At 43.1% G+C, this 22,674-nt stretch overlaps 1 protein-coding gene across 1 annotated transcript in view; it reads right to left on the minus strand.

Annotated features, from left to right (window-relative positions):
* The window catches only part of LMNB1 (lamin B1), a 55,532-nt gene that overhangs the window by 3,171 nt on the left and 29,687 nt on the right, over positions 1-22,674 (minus strand). Inside the window, exons 4-10 of the mRNA XM_049772730.1 lie at positions 21,789-21,959; positions 20,363-20,488; positions 15,059-15,279; positions 13,445-13,670; positions 11,135-11,239; positions 5,201-5,320; positions 894-1,001 (exon numbers count right to left, since the gene is read on the minus strand). Coding sequence (XP_049628687.1) covers positions 894-1,001; positions 5,201-5,320; positions 11,135-11,239; positions 13,445-13,670; positions 15,059-15,279; positions 20,363-20,488; positions 21,789-21,959 — 1,077 coding nt within the window. The remainder of the gene's footprint in view (positions 1-893; positions 1,002-5,200; positions 5,321-11,134; positions 11,240-13,444; positions 13,671-15,058; positions 15,280-20,362; positions 20,489-21,788; positions 21,960-22,674) is intronic.

Raw genomic sequence — 22,674 nt, forward strand, 5'->3', positions numbered from 1 at the left:
TTTGGGCCACACCCGGCGGTGCTCAGGGGTGACTCCTGGCTGTCTGCTCAGAAATAGCTCCTGGCAGGCACGGGGGACCATATGGAACACCGGGATTCGAACCAACCACCTTTGGTCCTGGATCGGCTGCTTGCAAGGCAAACGCCGCTGTGCTATCTCTCCGGACCCCATACAGTTTTTTTTGAGGTGTGGGAATGGAAGTCAGGACCAGCCACTGAGCACCCATCTCCTTTTTCTAAATTTAGACACAAATGAGGGCTACAATTTAGTGATCTAAACTCAGTCATAAAATCTGATCATGCATTCCAAATACTCATGCTTACTTATAATGAATATGCATGTCCTAACATAACATACGTTACAAAAGAGCTGAAATATGTTGAGGAAATAAATTTAAGAGAAATGCTTGGGTCAGAGCGATAGTACGGTGGGGAGGGCACTTGTCTTGCATGCAGCCAACCCAGGTTAGATCTGACATCCCATATGGTCCCCCCAAGCACCATGGGGAGTAATTTCTAAGTATTACTGGGTGTGACTCAAAAACAACAACAGATAGGCAGACTCGTGTTTTCTTCTAGTACTCTAATATACTACCCTAAATATCCTCTCAGGAAAAACAAATCCTACAGTGGATCCTAGATTTTAGTCCTCAAGTAATAGGGAAAAAACAGACTTTACCATTGGTTTGGGGATTTGCATACTTGCTATAAAACTTAAATGAGGGCCAGAAAAACAGGATAGCATGGAGTACACAGGCCTTGCATCTCATCCCACCAACCCATGCACCACAGAGATCATTGAGGACAGAGCAAGGGTTAGCCCCCGAGCACTGTCAGCTGCCTGCCTCCCCACAATAGAAAAAATTTTAAACAAAAACATCAAACTAATAATACCTGCTGGAGGAGAAGTTCATCCTCAACAAGCACTTCAGCGGCTTCTTCATCTTCCTCTTCCTCTTCAGGTATGGTTGTCTTAAAGACTGTACTTCTTTGTGCAACCTCCTAAAAAATTGAGTATAGTTGGATTTAAGTGAAAGTCAAACTTCAATTCAAAGCCTATAGGAAAGAGGGACCTCCGACTTGCTTAAGTTTAAAAACCGTTACAAAAACAGGGACTGTTTTTAAAAAGTGCTGCATCAGTAGTTTAAGCTACTGAAGAGGAATTTTGTGTAATTAGGAGCCATTCTTATGTATTCGATATTCCCTGCAGGAAAACTACTGGCATTCGATTTGAAAGACCTGCTGAGTTTTCCACTGCGCTTTTATCCCATCCTGTTACCAGAATCGTGTAAATGACTTGGGACACTAAATTCTTTATAACACGCAACATGAGTTCAGCTTCAAGACCTTGGCTCTAGCAAAGAGACGGTGCTAAATATATGCAGAATGAAATGAAGATGAGGACCGACTGCTGTGCTCTGAGAGGCCATGGCGGCATGAGGAACCCCTGGTGGGTGGGAAGAAGAACAAGTTCCCTTCATTCCTCAGTCACTGCTTCCTCTTGAATGAAAACAAACCAGACAGAAGGGCACTACTTCCTTACACAGGTGACGTGCCAGTGCTTCCTGCCACTGAATGAGAAAGCCTGTGACACACAAAGGCAACACAGAAAGTCCACTTCATTTTTTCTACCGAGAGGCTCTCAGACCTTCATACGTGAAGGCTGGCTTGCACAAGGGCAGCCATCTTACATACAACAAGGCTACCATGCCTATCTGGGGTGAGTGTATGTGTGTGTCTTCCTAACAGGTCACAGAGCATCAGATCTGACTTTGTGACATGGTCTAAGAACATTCAAGAAAGGTAAAACCACAGAAGACATTAAAATTACATCGAGCAAAATAAAAGCCTTCTCTGAAATTTTACATAAACCAACTGAAATAGCAGAGGAAGACAAAACAAACCAGAACTCAGAGAGATAGTACAGAAGTTGTGGTGCTTGCTTCACACTTGACTAGCACTGCCAGAGTCCACATTCCCAAACACTCCTGAAACCCCACCAAATCCAAAAACATCGTTGTCAAAGAAAGGAGACTTTTGGGCAGCAATGCAGGAGGAATTTTGGTTGCTGCTACAGGACTGTGGATGGGGGCTGTTCTGAGTCTCACTTAGAAACTGGAAACCTGTGAGATCAGGACAGTCTCTTGACAAAGAGCTACTTCACAACAGCCTCCTGCTTCACCATACTGAGTGCAGGAATCCTTGGATCAATCTTAATTCCTTTGACTAAGATATCTATTGGGGGTGGTGGCAAACAAAATGGGGAAAAAAATTTCACAAAAAAAGTTCTCAAAATACCCAGCTTTCCTCAAGACATCAAAATACGAAGGGGGGGCCGGTGCGGGAGAGGAAGAGTCCAGAGAAACACAATCCCTGTCTGGCTGGCAGTAAGGGTGGACCTCCCCCAAGCAAACAGGCACATGCTGTCATATGAGACCATCGGCCTCAAATGAGAACCACAGAACACCTTGGCGGCCTCAAGTTTACTTCCCCAGAGCTCCTTGTAACCTAAGTCTCCAAACAAGCACTTTCCATTTTGAAACGTTCTAAAACCAAAGAATGATTTTTACAGAATGTCTGTATGGAAAAGTAGTGCAGTAAATGTCTAAAGATTTTGACCCAGGAAAATAATAAAACAAATGTAGATTAAACCTCCCGCCAAAAATAAAACCAAACCAAACCCTGAGACCCCTAAGTTGTTTAGGTCCAAGAAATTTTTAGTCAAGGTGTCAACAGATCAAAGTCAATACATGTGCCCAACCCCCAACCCCACACTGTGGCTCAGCAAAGCTCATCTGTCCATGTGGGTACTAAAGGCAGCAGGCCCCGAGCCCGTGCTTGCCTCTTCACGACAGATTCCCACGAAGGTTGTGAACATGAACCCACACATTCCTACAATACAATTAATTAGCAAGTGGCACGGAGCAGGCCAGGAGATCTGTGATCTGCACATTCAAACTTCGGTTCCACAGACTCTGGAGAGAGAGGCTGTTACTTTTTCTCTGACAGAAAACACCATTCTTTGCTGAGGTGACATTGGCAACTTCTGATCACCAGCACCCTCCTTTCTCCTCTTAGGGAAGAGCCAGCTTAGCTAGGGATGCCCTTCTGCCTCATGATGTGTCACAAAAAACAGTGTAGAGATGGTATGTGAAGTGTAAGCTTCGTGACTCCCAGGGTCATACTCTTAGGGACAGGTGCCCTTTCTGATGAAAAATCACCCTGAAATGGACATACCTCCAAGTACAATATTAACTATTGCTTCCATGAGGGAGAGAAGGACCCTTGAAGACATTCTACATCAATGAATCAAGCCCACTATTTTCTGGATTTTGCGATAAAGGAGTCCAAATATTCACATTATTTCAAAGCCAGTGTAAGTAGTTTGAGATTTCCAATGGCTAAGCAAGAAGAAAATATACTTTAAAATTTAATCTGACAATACCTATAACCACAAAAAACAAGATTGATATGTAATTACAGACTGTTTCAAATATGATCTGGAACCTACTGATAAGCCTGGTGTTTATTAAAAACTTCCATGAATAAATGCCCAAAATATTTGTTTATCACATAGAGCTATTATTAACCATACTTTCCAATGAAAGTTTGTTGAAATGGTACCAACCAAACGCTCTACTATTCAGTGGTTGGTTCAAATTACGGAGGGACACCCAAGCTTCAGATAGCTTTATTGAAATGTCGGTAATACTAAATCGAGACATAACTCATATTCCACGAAAACAGATGTCCAGATGTCACTGTATCTATTTCATGAGCTTTTATACCTGTTGTATCAAAACTCCCTTCTGTAAGATTGTTTTTGACTTGGAACACATTTTACACAGAAAGAAATGGTATATGTGGTGATTCAATTCCATGTTGGGAATCCCAATGGGGTAGCTATGAACATTCCAACACTTGAGTTCCAGCAACAGCAACATCTGAGAACAATTCCAAAGTCCTAACAGCAGAACCAGGGTTTCCACACAGAGAACAAGGAGATCCAGGACCCTGAAATCTGTGAATGACTGAGGGCATCTGTAAATGACTCCCCTACTCTGAGAACCTAAGAGTCCCTGAGTTACCCAAAATCTTACTTATATGACTCTGGAGGTCCACAGTGAAAAAGTTCAATACAGGGCTGAGGTGAGAGCCTGATGGAGCTTTGCATGCAGGAGGCGTAGATTCCAACCCCAGCACCCCATGGTCCCTAAGTACTGCCAGAGGCAACCTAAACACTGAGCTGGGAATAGTCCAAAAGCCCAAAACAAATTTACTGATTTAATATACTAAATATCCATTTAAGAAAGATTAGGAAAAGATCAAGTGCCATTTCCCTTTCAGCCCCAGTTGAGAAAAAGGTTGTTCTCACCAGGCAGACAAGAAATCCCTCAGTAAAATGGAGCAAAGGGAACTAAGACCTACATGCTCTTCTAGAGACAGTTGGGAGGGGCCAGACACAGATCTTCTTACACAAATACTGCCCTTGACCAACATACATGGGAGCACGTTCGGTTTTTTTTCAATTTACTAAGACCAACAGCTGGCCAGGAGTAATGAGGGCAGGTCCCTTTTCCCACTGCACGCAGCTCTCAACAGAAAGGTCGGCATCAAGTGCTGTGCGCTGAGATGCCGCCCTGCCCTGTCCTGTCTGTCCCCACCCTGGGAAGCAGTGATGAGAAGCCCCAGCTCACCCCCCCCCCTTAGACACTCTACCTCTTGGTATGCAGGGAAAGGAACCCTAGAATTGATATATATGAACCCCTCAATACTCAAAGTCAGAGTTTTAGGAGAATCCCTGAGACTTAATAACAAGATTAGTAACAAGCATTTACTGGAGGCCGGATACTATTCTAAGCATTTCTCAAGGACTGTCTCTTTATGCTAAATGCTTCATTATCCTCACTTTAAAATGAAAAACAAAACAAAACAAAACAAAACAAAAAACCCTAAGGGAGGTGAAGGGACTTGGCCAAAGCTACTAGACTAATGGATGCAGGCACCAAGTTTGCTCTAGTACTTGGTTCTCTGGGGTACACGATTCATCCCCAGGTGCAGAGACAGCTTTACTTTGAAGTCTCAGAAGCCTCAAGTCAAAGAAACACAGGTTTCACCTTTAAATTGATATCCTAAAGAAATCGCATGTACAAGATACAATTTCCAGTAACAGAGACAATTGCTGATAAAAGGCCATGTACCTCTCCCTGAGAATTTCTCAAGATGACTTTCACATCTTCACCAGTGCCCCAAGAGTTCTGGTTCTTCCAGATGAGGTCTGTGGGAGGACTGGCTGTGACTCCAGCATTTGCAGCCCAGATCTGGAAAAGAAAAAAGGACATCCAGCGCTCAGCACTCCCCGCCTCTCTCATACCCACAACAGACACAATGATGAGACCTGAACATTCCAAATGTCTCGAAGTGTGTCCTAGATTCAGACTTGCTCACTCAGAGGATAACTCAGAACTTCTCAAAACTTCTACTTTGTAAAACAAAGGTGCTGAGAATGGCACCTGCATGTGAGCTGCCAATGACTCGTTTACCAGATGTTGTTAGAAAGCTAATATTGCAGGGACTCCTGGGCCATCCCTCAGTAATAGAACCTTCTAATAAATGCCCCTGACCCCAGCAGTAATTGGGAGATAAGGAATTTCTCACAATCCTTCAGCACAACCTCATCTAGAACACTTAGAAAAATCTCTCCCCGACCAAGAACAATGTCTCAATGCCCCAGAACATCTAAGATCAAACTTTGAAGAAATGGGTAAATCAACAACTATCCGGGGGCCAGAGATAGCATGCCTTGCATGCAGAAGGACGATGGTTCAAATCCCGGCACCCCATATGGTCCCCCGAGCCTGCCAGGAGCGAATTCTGAGCGTAGAGCCAGGAGTAACCCAAGCGCTGCTGTGTGACCCAAAAATAAAACAAATCAGCAACTATCCAAGGGCAAATCTGAATGACTACTAAATAAACAAAACAAGAAATGATTATATTTTCCTCCTCACCAGAATGGAAATTCTGATGCTATTTTAAAGCATTTTTATTTTGGCAAAAAAATCATACGCAGAATGAAGCAAATGAGAATTACAGAAAATCCAAATGTTCCAGGTAAGTCAGCTCACTTCTATAAGCATCCTGGGTGCACATGTACTAATACTGCCAGCTAATATTTATCTATTGTAAGATAAATGTCAGGTAAAAATTTCTGTCCTGGGTCAGAGAAAGGGAGCAAAGTTTGTAAAAAAAAAAACACTTGTCTTGCATGTGACCCACCCTAGCTCAATCCCCTAAGCACCCCGAAGCAATTTACCTAAGCACCTCGAGGCAGAGTCAAGAACTGCCCTTGAACACTGGGAGGTGTGGCCCAAAAACCCAAAGGGAAGTGAGGGAGGTGGAAGGGGAGTGTCAGAGTCCATAAACTGTTGTACAAAGGGTAACTTATATGAGGTCAAAAAGACATCAGGACATGGAGGTGCATTTTAAACTGAGGAGAAAAATCTATATGCTGCTATTATTAGGAGAGCCTTACTTTTTAGTTGCTCATTTACAGCACCCAGATGTTCCATCAAGACTATAAATATAAAGAAGCAGGGACATTTAATGGAATGGAACCAAATAAAAGAACTGGGTCAAGGCCCACTTTCTTATTATATGAATGCTAGTGCTTCCTTAATTTCAAGCACCACTTCCAGTTAACTGGGTCTATTTTTCTTGTTTATTATGTTCTCAGATTTTGTTTGTTCGGGGACCTCCCCAGTGATATTAAGGGATGCCAGAGTGACACCCAGTGGTACTAGAAAGGCCAGAGTGCCATGCAGAGTTCTTTCCCATTCCTTGAATCTTAGTAAAAATCTGACTGGTCAACTTAACCAAAAACCAGTATATCAGAGAGTGTGATGCAGTGTGGTGAATGAGTATGGTAGCTCTATCAAGCACTTGAAAATGTGGCTAGGGCTGGTCCCATGGCAGTGGTTTATCAGAACTGATTAACATTAGTATCACAAAAGTTGGTATATAACCCCCCACTGCTCAATTTGACTGGCTTTGGAAAAAAAAATGTGGGGCTAGATCAGAGTAGGAAATGCTGTGAGAACATCTCCAAGTCCAAAGGTTAATTACTATTGATGTTGGAGGAGGGGTGGGAGTGGTGACAGGATGATAAAATATCTAGTAATTTGGGGGAAGGCCCAAATTTGGGGTTTAGGCCCAAACTGGTAGTACTAAGGGGTCATTCCTGGCTCTGTGCTCAGACAACAACACGGGTTAGCAAGAATCTTACTATAGTAAGGCAAACACCTTCACACTGTACTCTCTCTCCAGTCCCCTAACCAGATTTTTTGTATTGATCACACGTTCCAAAATACTTTAATTTATTGGACTAAATAAAATATGATATGAATATTTTTACATCTTTAAGTATGACTACAAGAAAAAATTTAATTACATATATTTGTGGGGAGGGGTTTGGGTCACACTGGCAGCTCTCAGGGGTCACTCCTGGCAGGCTCGGGGGACCCTATGGGATGTCGGGATTCAAACCACTGTCCTTCTGCATGCAAGGCAAACGCCCCACCTCTGCGCTATCTCTCCTGCCCCATAATTATATATTTTCTATTTCTGCTCTTGCCTTGCACAATTCTAAAGATCACTTATCACCACTGCTATGTTCCAAAGACCTTATCACATATAATACTAGCAACTACAGGACAAAAAGCACTGTATTATTTTATATGATAGCTAAGTTCTCTATTAAACCTAAGTATGTATATACAAATGAATAGCCCCTGAGAAACTATATCCAGCAGAAAAGCGGACGATCAGCAGAAGGGTGGTTTCACATTAGACCAAGAGAGCATACGCGAATCTGAATCTTCTGAATTAAAATGTCAGATTCTCTCCACAGTATGTGGCTTCCATAAGACATCTAATAGAACTGAGCCATTTTCGGGGCCGGGCGGTGGCACTAGAGGTAAGGTGCCTGCCTTGCCTGCACTAGCCTTGGATGGACCACGGTTTGATCCCCCAGCATCCCATATGGTCCCCCCCAAGCAGGAGTAACCCCTGAGTGTCACCGGGTGTGGCCCAAAAAACAAAAAACAAAAAAAGAACTGAGCCATTTTCTCTCACTATGATTATGAAAGCAAAGATAATGCAATTTATTCCCATTTTTATTTTCATTTATACACATTACAAAATTAACACCTGATATTCTCACAATATAAAGTTTAGTAAAACTTGAACATCAAGCTCTGTAAAAAATAAATTTTTTTTTTAAGTTCTAAACTGAGCCTTTGATCTTAAAAATGTATTTTTACTGTGGTTTTTTGTTTTTTGGTTTTGGTTTGGGGGCCATACCCGGTGACGCTCAGGGGTTACTCTTTCTTGGCTGCGGGCTCAGAAATCGCTCTTGACTTGGGGGACCATATGGGACGCCGGGGGATCGAACCGAGGTCCACCCTAGGCTAGTGCAGGCAAGGCAGACTGCTTACCCCTTGCACCACCACTCCGGCCCTGTACTGTGTTTTTTTTTTTTTATAGAAGTCGATAGAGGGCCCGGAGAGATAGCACAGGCGTTTGCCTTGCAAGCAGCCGATCCAGGACCAAAGGTGGTTGGTTCGAATCCCAGTGTCCCATATGGTCCCCGTGCCTGCCAGGAGCTATTTCTGAGCAGACAGCCAGGAGTAACTCCTGAGCACCGCTGGGTGTGGCCCAAAAACCAAAAAAAAAAAAGAAGTCGATATAAAGATAGACATCTCCATTTCATGTCTACATTCTGTAGGAATAAAATTTCTGAAGAAATAGTGATTTCTAAATTCTGAAACACCCTTTAATTGCAGCCAACAGCACATCTTCAAGCAGAGTGGTTGTGAACTGTTTGGGATCCATAAAGTAAATTTGTAATTATCTGAGTAGGACTTGTATATATTTTATATAGATTATATATTTTATATAATCTTTTTTTGGTTTTTGGTTTTTGGGTCACACCCGGCAGTGCTCAGGGGTTACTCCTGGCTGTCTGCTCAGAAATAGCTCCTGGCAGGCACGGGGGACCATATGGGACAGCGGGATTCGAACCAACCACCTTTGGTCCTGGATTGGCTGCTTGCAAGGGAAACGCCACTGTGCTATCTCTCTGGGCCCCTATTTTATATAATCTTATACATTGTATATATTTTATAAATATATGCTGCCATTTATAAAATAAACTTTTATCAAAGTTAACACAGATGAGAAAGTGCAAGAGTTAAAATGCTTGTCTTGCTGGTGGTCAAAGACAGCACACTGGGGCCGGGCGGTGGCGCTAGAGGTAAGGTGCCTGCCTTGCCTGCGCTAGCCTTGGACGGACCACGGTTCGATCCCCCCGGCGTCCCATATGGTCCCCCAAGCCAGGAGCAACTTCTGAGTGCATAGCCAGGAGTAACCCCTGAGCGTTACCGGGTGTGGCCCAAAAACCAAAAAAAAAAAAAAAAAAAAAAAGACAGCACAGCGGGCAGGGTGCTTGCCTTGCATAAAATAGACCCTAGTTCAATCCCTATACTCTCTCTGGTCTCCAATCCCACCAAAAGTGATCCCTGAGTGCAGTCAGGAGTAAGCCTTGAGCACAGCCATCCATGTATATGGGTGGAGTCTTGCTCCACCCACCACCTCCTGCAACAACCAAAAAACCCCACAATGCTTGCCTTGTATGGCCAAGCCTGGTTCAATGCCTGACACCACATATGATTCACGAAGAACTGTCTAGAGATCCGAGCATAAGGTATGCACCAAACCACATTTCCTACCAAATTTTATTCTTTACAATGTGCCTATCAACCAGTAAGTTTTATTCAATCATGGGCCCCTCACCTCCCCACAACCTAGCTCAGACAATATGACTGATGAGGGTAGTGCAAAACAAAAACTAAACAGGTGATTCTGATGTTTACAAAAGCAAAAAGTAGTCCCCTTTTGGAGGGTTGGGGAAGACACCCAACAATGTCCACAGTGTCTAGCAATGCTCAAAGAGATCATGCAGTGGTACCAATTAAATTGGGGTCTCCTAATCCAAGCGTCATGCCAGGCAAGTGCCCCAGTACCTTGTGTGATCTCCCTGACCCTTGAAATTGGTTTGTTTGTTTTTTTTTTTTTTTGGTTTTTGGGCCACACCCGGCGGTGGTGCTCAGGGGTTACTCCTGGCTGTCTGCTCAAAAATAGCTCCTGGCAGGCACGGGGGACCATATGGGACACCGGGATTCGAACCAACCTCCTTTGGTCCTGGATTGGCTGCTTGCAAGGCAAATGCCGCTGCGCTATCTCTCCGGGCCCGAAATTGGTATTTTTTTTTTTTTGTGGCTTTTTGGGTCACACCCGGCAGTGCTCAGGGGTTACTCCTGGCTTCATGCTCAGAAATTGCTCCTGGCAGGCACGGGGGACCATATGGGACGCCGGGATTCAAACCGATGACCTTCTGCATGAAAGGCAAACGCCTTACCTCCATGCTATCTCTCCGGCCCCGGAAATTGGTATTTTTAAGGTATACTCTAGCACTACTAATTGTGTATGCCAAGCAGTATCTCATGAATTATATCAGTTAACAAATTTTAAAGGACAGAGAAAGTTAAAAATAATTCAAAAGTCAGTTTTTTCACTTTTTCTTTGGGGGGGGTCCACACCCAGCCGTGCTCAGGGGTTACTCCTGGCAGGCAACGGGGACCACATGGGATGCTGTGCTCCACCCTGGATCAGCTGCATGCAAGGCAAAAGCCCTGCCACTGTGCTATCACTCCAGCCCCAGTTCTTTCACTTTTAACAGTCAATTACCACTCTCAAAGTAACAGAATATTCCATCTTTAGTAGCATTTTTAACTCTCTAATAATGCCAAAGATGATTTCATGATCGTTTCTGAGATGTATCTTTTTAAGCCAAGAAATTTTCTTCAAATGTTAAGACACCAAAGTTAGGATTGGAGCGATAGTAGAGCAAATAAAAGACTTGCCCTGCATGAAGCTGACCTGAGCTAAATCCCTGTCATTCCACATGGTTCCACAGCCCTCCCTAGAATGATCTCTAATTGAGGTCAGGTGTAAATCCCAATCAGCACCAGGTGTGCTCCAACAGACACCACAATGAAATTAATGGGTAATATACTTACTGTAACAGTCTGTCCTGCTTTCAGCACATATCTTGAGGTATATTTATAACTGACTGATGTGTCTCCAATTTTTCGGATCATCTCCCAACCTCCCATGGGTTGATCCTATTCAGAGAACATAAAAGGAGGTCTCTAAATATACAAAGAGTTACAGAATCATCAAAAACCTTTATTTGATAAAGGGTTATAATCTATACCATTAAACTAAAAAAAATTCACAGAGGTTTTTCCAAAATTAGTATTTTCCACAAAAATGAGGACATGATTCAGCAAAACATGTAACATTCATAACACTGCAGTGAACTATATATAAAGCACTTAAAAAATAAACAAAGCTTACTGGCTCTTCCCAGGTAGACTCGTCTAAGCCGACAAATCTGGAGCTTCCTCAGCATGGGCGCGAGCAAATCCACCTTGAACCCAAAGACACAGCAGCCCACAGCCATGCTTGACGCCCACCCTTCAACAGACATCCAGCTCCACAACTGAATCTGAAGTTGCCAAGACAATCTGTTCCAGATCTGTGTACAGATCCCGGACCGAACAGCTGAACATGGCTGTGCAACACCTCAGAGCTTCAAGCAGTGTCAGAAGACTGGATGGTTAAGTTGTGTAGAAGGCAAGTTCCGTGAGTTAAACAGTAATGCAGAAACATCAACTAGCACCAACCAGCCCAGTAACCTACGGCACTGACTTTAGAAACACCATGGAGACATATATTATTTCAAACTGACCCTTGTTGAAGTTCTGCTAATTCCATTTGCCTTTGTGTTGTAACAAACACTATGAAGTAAATTTGTTCATGCCCACAAAGCACAGGCTAAGGAAATGAATGGGAAATGGGGACACTGATAGAGGGAAAGTCACTTTGTGATAGGATTGGTGTTTGAGTATTTAATGCCTGAAACAACTATACTGTAACCTTTGGTAAACCAGTGTTATAAAAAAATTTTTTTAATAAATAAAAATATTTTAAAAAATTTTAAGTTTGTGGGGCCGGAGAGATAGCATGGAGGTAAGGTGTTTGCTTTGCATGCAGAAGGCCTGTGGCTGGAATCCCGGCATCCCATATGGTCCTCTGAGCCTACCAGGAGCGATTTCTGAGCATAGAGCCAAGAGTGTGGGCCCTGAGCTCTGCTGGGTGTGACCCCCCCCCCAAAAAAAAACACACACACAAAAATTCAAGTTTGTAAAAAAACAAAACAAAACAAGATATGCTCTTTTATTTATAGCTAAATCTGGTGAGGTTTTTTTATGAGCCAGAGTTTAGTGGCGTGCCTGGCACAGCTGACCCAGGCTTGATCCCCCACATAGGATCCCATAGGATCCCGAGCCCAGCAGGAGTGAGGGCATGAACCCTGAGCAGAGCCAAGGATAAGCCCTGAGCATCCCCAGGGGAACCCCCATGTCCCTATGGCCACCATGCGCATGTGTACACGTGCATAGACACACCCAGTGAGTCATAAATTTACACTACAATCTAGTCATCTTAATCTTTCATTATAAATATTTGTTTACTTTAAGTTGTTGCTATAAGGCACATATGCTTAGAAATCAAGGTAGAGGGGCCAGAGCAATGCAAAGCAGTAGGATGTTTGCCTTGCATGCAGCCAACCTGCTTTGACCCGGCACCCCATATGGTTCCCTGAGCCCTCTGAGTGCAGTCAGAAGCCCTGAACATAGCTGGATACAGTCCAAAACAGCACAGCTCAGCTAGGGTGTTTGCCTTGCATGTGGCCGTCCTGCAGCTGACCTGGGTTCAATCTCCAGCATCCCAACTGGTCCACTGAGCCTACCGCCTACCTAGAGTAATTCTGACTGCAGAGCCAGAAGTAAGCCATGAGCACCACCAGGTGTGTCCCAAAAATGAAAACACAAAAATAATCAAATACAAAATGAAAACCAAAAACCCAAGGGAGAAAAAAAAAATATTTAATTTTATTGTTTTTCAGCCAGGGCTTACTCCTGGCTTTGCACTCAAAAATCACTCCTGGAGTGTTAAGGTCAGAACCTGGTCCACTGATGCAAGGCAAATGTCCTACCTAGCAGTAAAAAAAAAACAACAACTCTGGTGTTGCCTTTTTCTTCTTTATCTTTGAACCTTCCACTTATACATTAACTTCCTTTCCCAAAGCACCAGCAACTCCATCATCTTTCAGTCATTTATTACTTCATGATGTTAAGTAACCCAGAAGAGGGAAACTAAGTGAGGTCCAATGAACCCCAAAAAGGCAAAGCGGCCCTGCCAGTGTAAGTGTGAGACAGCAAAGCCCTGCTGGAAAAACCACGTGCTGGCCTGCCCGTTGTCACCTGTTCAGAAGTATTCTTCAAGCGGATGAACTTGCCGTCCACATCTATCTCTTCGATGGACACGTTCCCAGTGGCAGAAGCAGAATGGGAGATGCTCACACTGCTGCTGGCCTCAGACTCCTCCACATCCACTCTCTTCCGCTTCCCTCTCGTGGTCCGAACGCTGCGGCTGGAGGACGCTCGGGACACGGTCACCCGGGAGGACGGGCTCGGAGACAGGTTCAGCCTGTCGGGGAAATGCCGGGGTTTCTGAGGCACATTCCTCCCACCTGCTACCAACTGCCTGCACATGCCTTTCGGAGAGAGTCTAATCTCCAAGCTAATCTCCATCCCAACTAAGAAAAACATGTGCATCCAAGAATGGCTGCCATCGATTTTTTAAACAGTACTAATTTGAATGCTTATCCTGGAAATAGACCCAGAGTACAGGGGAAAATTTGGAAACATGAGGTATGAATATCATACTCTCTACCACCAGAGCTATAGCTTTATCTCTGTTCTACAAATGCCAACCTCAATGTACGTGAACTATGAAAACTAATATCTTAGTTCAAATCACTTTGCCTTCAGGATGTATTTTCTTAGGCTATGTGTTAAAAGGATTTATACATTAAGCAGGTGTGTAAAGTAAGAATGAAGTCTCTTTTAACGTATCAAATATTTTCCAACACACTAAATTATCAAATAGTTGAAATCTCAAAGTATTCCTGACTCGTTCAGTCTAGGATTTAGACTATTCGAGCAGTATTTTCTGTTCTTGAAGTAACAAAAAATAATGAAATATTTTACTGCCATCTGTACCTCTAAATGTTAAAAGAAATGAGAGAAGAAAATAGTTAAAGCTAGGGGCTGGAGCAATAGCACAGCAGGTAGAGCATTTGCCTTGCACACAGCTGACCTGGGTTCGAACCCCAGCATCCCATATGGTCCCCAGAGCCTACCAAGAACGATTTCTTGAGCATACAGCCAGGAGTAACTCAAGTGCAGCCAGATGTGGCCCAAAATAAAGAATAAAGGAATAAATAAATAAAACAGTTAAAGCTAACTTGGTTTTTTGTTTGTTTTTCTGGATTTTAGGAGACCAAAAATAAAGGACCAGGCTCATGGCTCCTATCAGGGGATCTCTCCTGGAGGGCTCAGCTTAGGAAACCAAATGTGCTGCTGGGATTGGACCTAAGTTGCCACAGACAAGAAAAGCGTCTTCCCAGTTGTACTGTTGCTTCATCCTAAAACAAAAACCAGGGACCAGAGCGATTGATTGTACAGCAAGCAGCGTGTGTTTGCCTTGCAGCAGCTGACCCAGATTTGATCCCACCCCCAACAACCCGGGAAAAAAACCTTAAAATACAAAAGCCTTAATTTTATACTTTCAACGAAAGAAACAAGATTTTTAAAGACTGAAGCACAGGGCCCAGAAAGATAGTTTGGTAGGTAAATTGCTTTGCATGAGACCAGCCATGTTTGATTCCTGGCCACTCATGGTCCCAAGCACAGTCAGGAGTCATTCCCAAGTGCAGAGCCAGGAGGAACCCCTGAGCCTCTCACCAAGTGTGGCCAAAAATCAAAAACAAGGTAAAAAGACTGAAGTCATCGGGAGAAGTCCAAGGTACTTACCTCTCTTCTTCGCCTTCCAAGAGTTTCCTGTAAGCACTGATTTCCATGTCCAGTGCTAACTTCACATCAAGAAGCTGCTCATAATCATTCAGCTGCTGCTGCATCAGATCCCGGATTTCCGCCATCTCTCTCTCCTTGTCAGTCAGCATGCGTCGAGAGCTATCTCTCTCTTTAGCAAGTAAGTCCTCCAACTCCTGAATCCTCTCCAAACATGCTCTAGACTTCGGATTTAAGGAAACACATTTACTTTCTAAGAAAATACAACATTAGGACAGGGTAGCTATTTAAGTCATTTCCTAAACAAATAAAACCCTAAGGAATTTCTCACAGTACTATTAAAAGATTTGGACTTTTAAGAAATCAAAAATTGGGGGGGGGGATGTTACACTGGTGAAAGGGGATGTTCTGTTTGTGACTGTAACCCAACTATAATAATGTTTGTAATCATGGTGCTTAAATTAAAAAAATTAAAAAAATTAAAAATTCTTGGCCGGAGAGATAGCATGGAGGTAGGATGTTTACTTTGCATGCGGAAGGACAGTGATTCGAATCCGGCATCCCATATGGTCTCCTGAGCCTGCCAGGAGCAATTTATGAGCTTAGAACCAGGAGTAACCCCTGAGCACTGCTGGGTGTGACCCAAAAACCAAAAAGGAAGAAAAGAAATCAAAAATTCCTAAAATATAAAGTATAGTTCAGCTCTTAGGGAAATTTTGGTTTATAAAAAACAAAAGACATTGCCCAACTGTAAACAAATATACAAGCACGTTCTCGGTGTCTGGTCAATTAAATCCATTTTTAAGCTACGATCTTAGTAAAAATTAGTAAAAATTAAGTCTAAGTTTTGCATTCAAGCTATAAATTAGAAAATAAGTCAAAAGATGGCAATCTAGGTAAAAGGAAACATATTTTGAAATCATTTAGAAAAAAAGAAATATGCTATAGGGCAAGATACATCCTGGGAAAAGTACCCTCCTCCAAGCATCCTACCGGTTTCAATCCCCTGCACAGCACTGGGTCCCCCCAGCACTGAGTCAGAACTAGCCCCTGGCACCACTAGGTGTCACCCACAACCACTCCCAGTCATCCTCAACCTTAGAAAGAAAGGGAGAGTTAGAAACAGAAACAATTTTCCCCCATTCCAAGGCTTTGTATATTTTACTTCTTCACAAAAAAGAACGCTATAATAATAATCTAAAGATCAATCTCTCTACTTTATTTCATAAGTGGGATAGAGAGGACCAAAGGGCAGCAAAGAAAGTAGATCAGACAGATTCAAGGTTAACCCCTCAGTCTCAATTTATTAAGCCCAATAACCACCACTGCTCACTTTGGTGTTACAGACCTGAAAAAGGAAAACTAAAACCTAGCACACGAACTTTAAAATTACTCCGCATCTTAAAAGGAAATATGCAAAGCTGCATTTCTTTCAAGTAGCTGTGTTACACCTGCTCTCCAGTAATGTGTCAAGAACAGTGTATGAGGCCGAGTCCTCCTTTCTGATTTAGTCACTGACACCGAGGAGACTCCTGGCAGTTGAGGGCCCCACAGCCTCAGGGTGACTCACAGAAGAAGCCCACACCAGATGGCCTCCCCATAAGATCTCACCTCAGACTCAGGAAGTTCATGACTAACCGGGATTCATTTGCTGTCATGTTTAACATTTGGTTTGCTGTAATGCATAATATCACTAAACTAGCTAACTTTGATCTAGATTCAGTACTTCCAGTGTGCGGAAATACCTCACTAACCTGAGTCACATACCAAAGGAAATGCTACTTATGGCCTAACAGGCCTAAATATGATGAAACCTTCTGACTTAACCGAATTAAGGTGCTTAGCTTACACACAATTAACCTTGTTGTGTCCAACCTCTTGGCATCACATATGATCCTGAGCACAGAGCCAGGAGTAAGCACTGAGTATAGCCAGGTATGACCCCAAAACCACTCCCATATACAAAGTGCTTGGCCCCTCCTGTCTTCTGAGAAATTCTCTCCCAGAAACCCCCAGGGCCCCATCTAGCATTTATAAACCACCAACTGTCTGAGGTTGCAAAAAAAAAAAAAAAAAAAAGTCTGTAAGGGGCTGGTGTAATAAAACAGCGGGTAGGGTATTTGCCTTGCACACAGCCCACCTAGGTTTGATCCCCAACATTCCATAAGGTCCCCCAGGCACTGCCAATAGTACTTTTTTTTTTTTTTTTTTTTGGTTTTTGGGCCACACCCGGCAGTGCTCAGAGGTTACTCCTGGCTGTCTGCTCAGAAATAGCTCCTGGCAGGCACGGGGGACCATATGGGACACCGGGATTCGAACCAACCACCTTAGGTCCTGGATCGGCTGCTTACAAGGCAAACACCACTGTGCTATCTCTCTGGGCCCGCCAATAGTACTTTTTAAGTGCAGAGTCAGGAAAACCCCTGAACATCAATGGGGGCTTATAAGACAAACAGGGAATAACTCTAAACCCTACATCATATGGCTAGTGCTTCATAGGACACAACAATGACAAATATGGGACCACCCAATGAGTTCCCTACAGGTCTGACTATTTCTGAAAACATAGTACCCTGTTGTTTTGGTTAAGGAGATGAGTAACAGCAGCCAGAAAGATAGAGAAACAAACCTGAAAGGTGATAATCAATACTAAGAATACATATTGACAGAGGAAAATTGGGCCAATTTTCAAGAAAGACACCTGTAAAGACAATCTAAGGGAGGGGGGGGGAGTATCTGTAACATTCTAGAAGAAAATCTTCTAGGGGCTACGGAGATGGTTTAGCAGTAGAGCACTCACCTTGCATGTCTGAGACTATGGTTTGATCACTGGGGGGGAGGACTGGCAAGGGAGTAGTGGGTAGGTGGACATTTGCCTTGCATATAGCATGCAACCATTCTGAATTTGAGTCCTGCAGAGCCAGGAGTCAGTCCTAAGCACCGCTGGATGCGGACACCCCACACCCCAAAACAAGTCAGGAAAGAAAGCAATTTAGTTCAAAGAGAGTGAGGTTTAGAGAGAGATGGGCACTAAGAGAGAAACACCTATGCCAGAGTCTAGTTTGGCCAGGTCCGTAAACCCACCTCTCAGAGTGAGTACCCAAAGGGCCTATCAGCTCAATACTCTCAGGACCAAACAGACTTACAATCATTTCTGGCTACTGTGAAGTCACCTACACACCAGAGCATCAAAACTAACTCTACAATACCCCCCGCCTCGCTCCAACATTCTCTTTAGAATTAGTATTTTCTCTCAATAAAACTATTTTATATCACTAAAATAAAATAAAATATATGTTGTAATAAAAGCATACAATGGACAATGTAAAAGCTTCTACTTTAATCAGCTTTGATTTTATGTTACCCTATTTTATGTTAGTCACCATTTTTTTGTTTTCAAAAGGCATGCAAAGCCATACTTTTTTTGTTTTGATTTGTTTGGGGTCACACCTGGCAGCGCTCAGGGATTACTCCTGGCTCTACACTCAGAAATCGCTCCTGGCAGGCTCGAGGACCATATGGGATGCCGGGATTCGAACCACTGTCCTCTGCATGCAAGGCAAACGCCTTACTGTCCTGCTATCTCTCTGGCCCCAAAGCCATACTTTATAATGTACTTTTTTTCTGTTAGAAAAGTACATGAAAATAAAATTAATTTTTTACAAAGGAGAAAGTTTAATCAAAAGTAGTTTATTCTGGGCTGAGGCCATAGCATAGCAAGGATGGCATTTGCTTCGTATGCAGCAGACCCAGGTCCCCAGATTCTTCTGGTAGTAATTTCTGAGCACAGACCCAAGAGTAACCTTTGAGTGCAGCTAAGTGTGGCCCAAAACCAAACCAAAAATCTTTTCAGGGCCAGAGCTAGAAAGAAGTACAAGGGGTAAGGCCTTGCATATAGCCAACCCTGATCTGATCCCTGACTGTGCTCAGGACCATACGTAGTCATCACTAGGTATAGACCAAAAACAAGAAACCAAGAGTTTATTCATAAAACTGGAGTTGTAGGGGCCAGAACAGTGATGCAAGCGGTAGGGCGTTTGCCTTGCATGTGACTGATCCTGGACAGACAGCAGTTCGACCCCCCCAGCATTCCCATATGATCCCCCAAGCCAGGAGTAACCCCTCAGCATCACGAGTGTGGCCCAAAAACAAGCAAAAAAAACTGGAAATGTAGTCTGGTAGAATGTTTACCTTACATGCCTGAGGCTCTAGGTTCAAACCCAATGCTTGCCCAAGAAAAGTTTTAAGGAAAAGTTTAAAATAAGTTCTATAAGCAGGAACAGAGAGATGTACAAGAGCTCAAGGATTTGCTTTGCAAGTAGCTGAACACAGCTCAATCCCAGACCATTTATGGTCCCCAAAGCACAGCCAGGATCTCTCCTGAGCAAAGAAGCAGGATGATCCCAAGGACTACCAGTATGCCACCCCCCACCCCCCCCCCCCCGCAAATATATATGTGTGTAAAAAACTTAAGGTAGTCATTCTTTTGGGGTAGGAAGAGTTGGTAGGTTGAGCCATACCATAAGGAATGCCAGGGCTTGAACCCAGTTCAGCTGCTTGCAAGGCAAGTGCCAATCCTACCCACTGTGCTATTACCCCCAGGTAGTTTATTCTTATGTAGAAAATCAGACATTCTTTCCCTTGGGGAAAACAAAAGTTGATGTCCCATGAGCAGGAAATCAAACCTGAAACTGACAGTAAGTGTGCTATGTCTGTCCACTGTTAACACCACCTTCGAATGAAGCTGGTTCCCAACAGCGCCCACAGCCTGCAATGCTGCACTTAGAGCTCATCACCCACAATGAAGTGCCTGCTGCTCGCAGAGCAGTCCTGAAACTCACTTTATAAAAGGATGATCCAATTCCTAATGAATACCCAAGTTACTACACACCACTTCTCAAAATTCAACTACTAAGAAGTTAAAACAGAATTTAATTTGTCTAGAAAAGAAAAGTATTTCCCACCCATGAAGAATTTCTGCATATTTTCCAATATGTGTGTCAAGAGTGAAAGAAGAGCTATTAGAACAGAACCGCATATGGCTGTAAGACTGCTGGCCAGGTCAGATGTCCAGGGTCGTTTGGACAAAGTGACGGTTGGTACCCAAAAAGCACTCCCTAGCTCTGGGTCATCTATTAACTTAGGAGAAATAGTCTGTTCAGAGAATACAAATAACTAGAAGGAGCTGTGAAACCTCGGTATAGGCAACCATTGGCCCCAAAGGGAAAAACAACTTCAGGAGGAACAAAAGGAAGAGACAACCATGAGGCAGCAGCCTTTAAACTCAGCTTCAACCCTCTCACTTACTTCTTTCTGGAGGTTAGAAAGCTGAGAGGAAAGACTCTCAATTCTCATCCGGCTTTCCATCAGTTCTTCCCGGGCACTGTTGACAGTAGAAGTATTCATCTCTGATGAGAGTCTGGCATTCTCAAGCTGAAAAGAAGCAAACCTGTCAGTCTTACCGAGTGAATGTGAATAAATGAGGAAGCAATTTAGTCACCTAAAGGCATTACATTTCAAACCGATGTCTTGCCTGTAACTGGCTGATGAAACACAGGAAAAGCATCATAGAGTTTGATGATGAAGGTATGAAGTGTTACCTAAGTCTTTCTGATCTCTCAACTCAATTCCCAGTTTTTGAGATTTGTTGTTTTGTTTTTAGTTTAATATTTAATCCATTGTATCTCTAAAATCTGAACAGTAGCGATGTGGCTATTGTAATATTTTAGGGGAAAGAAAAATCATATAGCCAATCCACCAAATCTAATAGACTATAAAGCTGCAAGTACAAATTGATACAGTATTTTAAACCAGATAAAAACACTTCAAAAGTAAAGATAGTTTCTTGGGTAGGAACAATAGCCTGTCCCACCAAGTACTTTTAATCTTCTATTAGGCAACAAAATTTATTTGAATATCTCATAACCTTCTTTTCTGAGTCTTCTCCATTAATAACTCTTATTCATCAAATCATGTAACATTTAACAAACTAGAGTTTTACTAGGCAAGTTTGTACTCATTTGTGATAGTACAGATGTTTACATGATCAGGGCTGAAGATATAGCACAGTGGGTAAGGAAGGTACTTCTTCCAAGCACACATATGACCTGAGTTTGATTCCTGGTGTCCTACCTGGTCCCCCAAGCCCATCAGGAATAATCCCTGCACAGAGAGCCAGGAGCAAGTCCTGAGCACCACTGGGTACAACATTCCCCACCCCTCCAATTCTTGCATGGGGTTAACCAGTGTGAAATTCCTATTATATTTTCTAAATGAATAGTAGTGGCAGGAGGGTAAATCATCAGAATTTTCACATAATCTTTTGCTTAAATTTAAACAGTCCAAAGTATGGTGGTCATAACCTACATGGGGACATTAAGCAAGAACCTGATGCAGTCCAAAGTCCACTTATTATCAAATTATGCACAGGGCTTATTGTGTGAAGAAAAGCAATTCAGGTAGTTTTGGACTTAACTACGACGTGGCACGAATGATCCGTGGGACTAGAAATTACATGTTACCTGGGAGAAACCTACTTTTTTACTATAATTTCCAGTAACATTCACATTGTTGACAACTTTTTTTTTAATGTTCTCTGTCCTCAGGGAGACTGGCAAACTAGAAAACTAGTCTTTCATTTCAGGAAACCGGAATAAACTACCAGCAAGCCATGCTCTTCAGGAGACTGAGGGCCATGCCTGTGCAATGGCAGGGAGGTGGGGAGGCAGCTCACTTTGGCATGGTAGGTCTGTTCCAGCTCCTCCTTGTACAGCTTCACTTGGGCATCATGCTGCTCCCTCATCTCATGAAGGGCTTGAGCCAGCTTGTACTCATACTCAATCTGACGCCCAGAATCCACTTCTACCAAGCGAGTCTCATGCTTTCTTCTGGTTTCATTGATTTCCTGGAGAGGGAGAAATGACACAAAACAAGCTGTGGCTGCACTGACATACTATCTCAGGGTCATCTGAAATCTGTTACAGGACAGGCAAGCGAGTAGATTTATCCCTGCCCCCTTAAGTTCAAGTAAGATGGACTAATGAAAGAAATGGTATTTCTTTCTCTAATTAACAAATACAATCTCTTGAGGGCTAGAGTGATAGTATAGCAGGTGAGGCACTTGCTTTTATGCAAATGACTCAGGTTCAATCTCCATCACGGTCCCCCAAGGATGGTAAAGGAGTGATTCCTAAGTACTGGGTATAACCTACATTTCCCCCTGCCCCAAAATACCATTTCTTTCATTCACCCAGTTCAGGTTCTATGTGGCAGAGCTACTAATTACTCTGAATACAAGAAACAGGAAAAAGAGTTACTTAAATAGCACACAAAATAGCTGTTTTATCAGTGATATGAGAACATCCTTGGAAAAAAATCCACCTGAAAATCCACCTTATCATTCAGGACAATTTCAACTTGAAGATTCATTCATCATCAATCTACTTTCTTATGCATGTTAATATGAAACAGGCAAGGATTCAACCAATATTTTGCTCAACAGGTTGAGCACATGTTCTGCATGCAAGAGGTTCTCAGGTTCTATTCCTCGTACTGCCTGGCCTCCCTCAAGCACCAGGAGCAATGCCCTCCGTTGCCCTGCACAGAGCCAGAAACAGCAC

This window comes from Suncus etruscus, chromosome 4 (assembly GCF_024139225.1).
Source record: "Suncus etruscus isolate mSunEtr1 chromosome 4, mSunEtr1.pri.cur, whole genome shotgun sequence".
NCBI lineage: Eukaryota > Metazoa > Chordata > Mammalia > Eulipotyphla > Soricidae > Suncus > Suncus etruscus.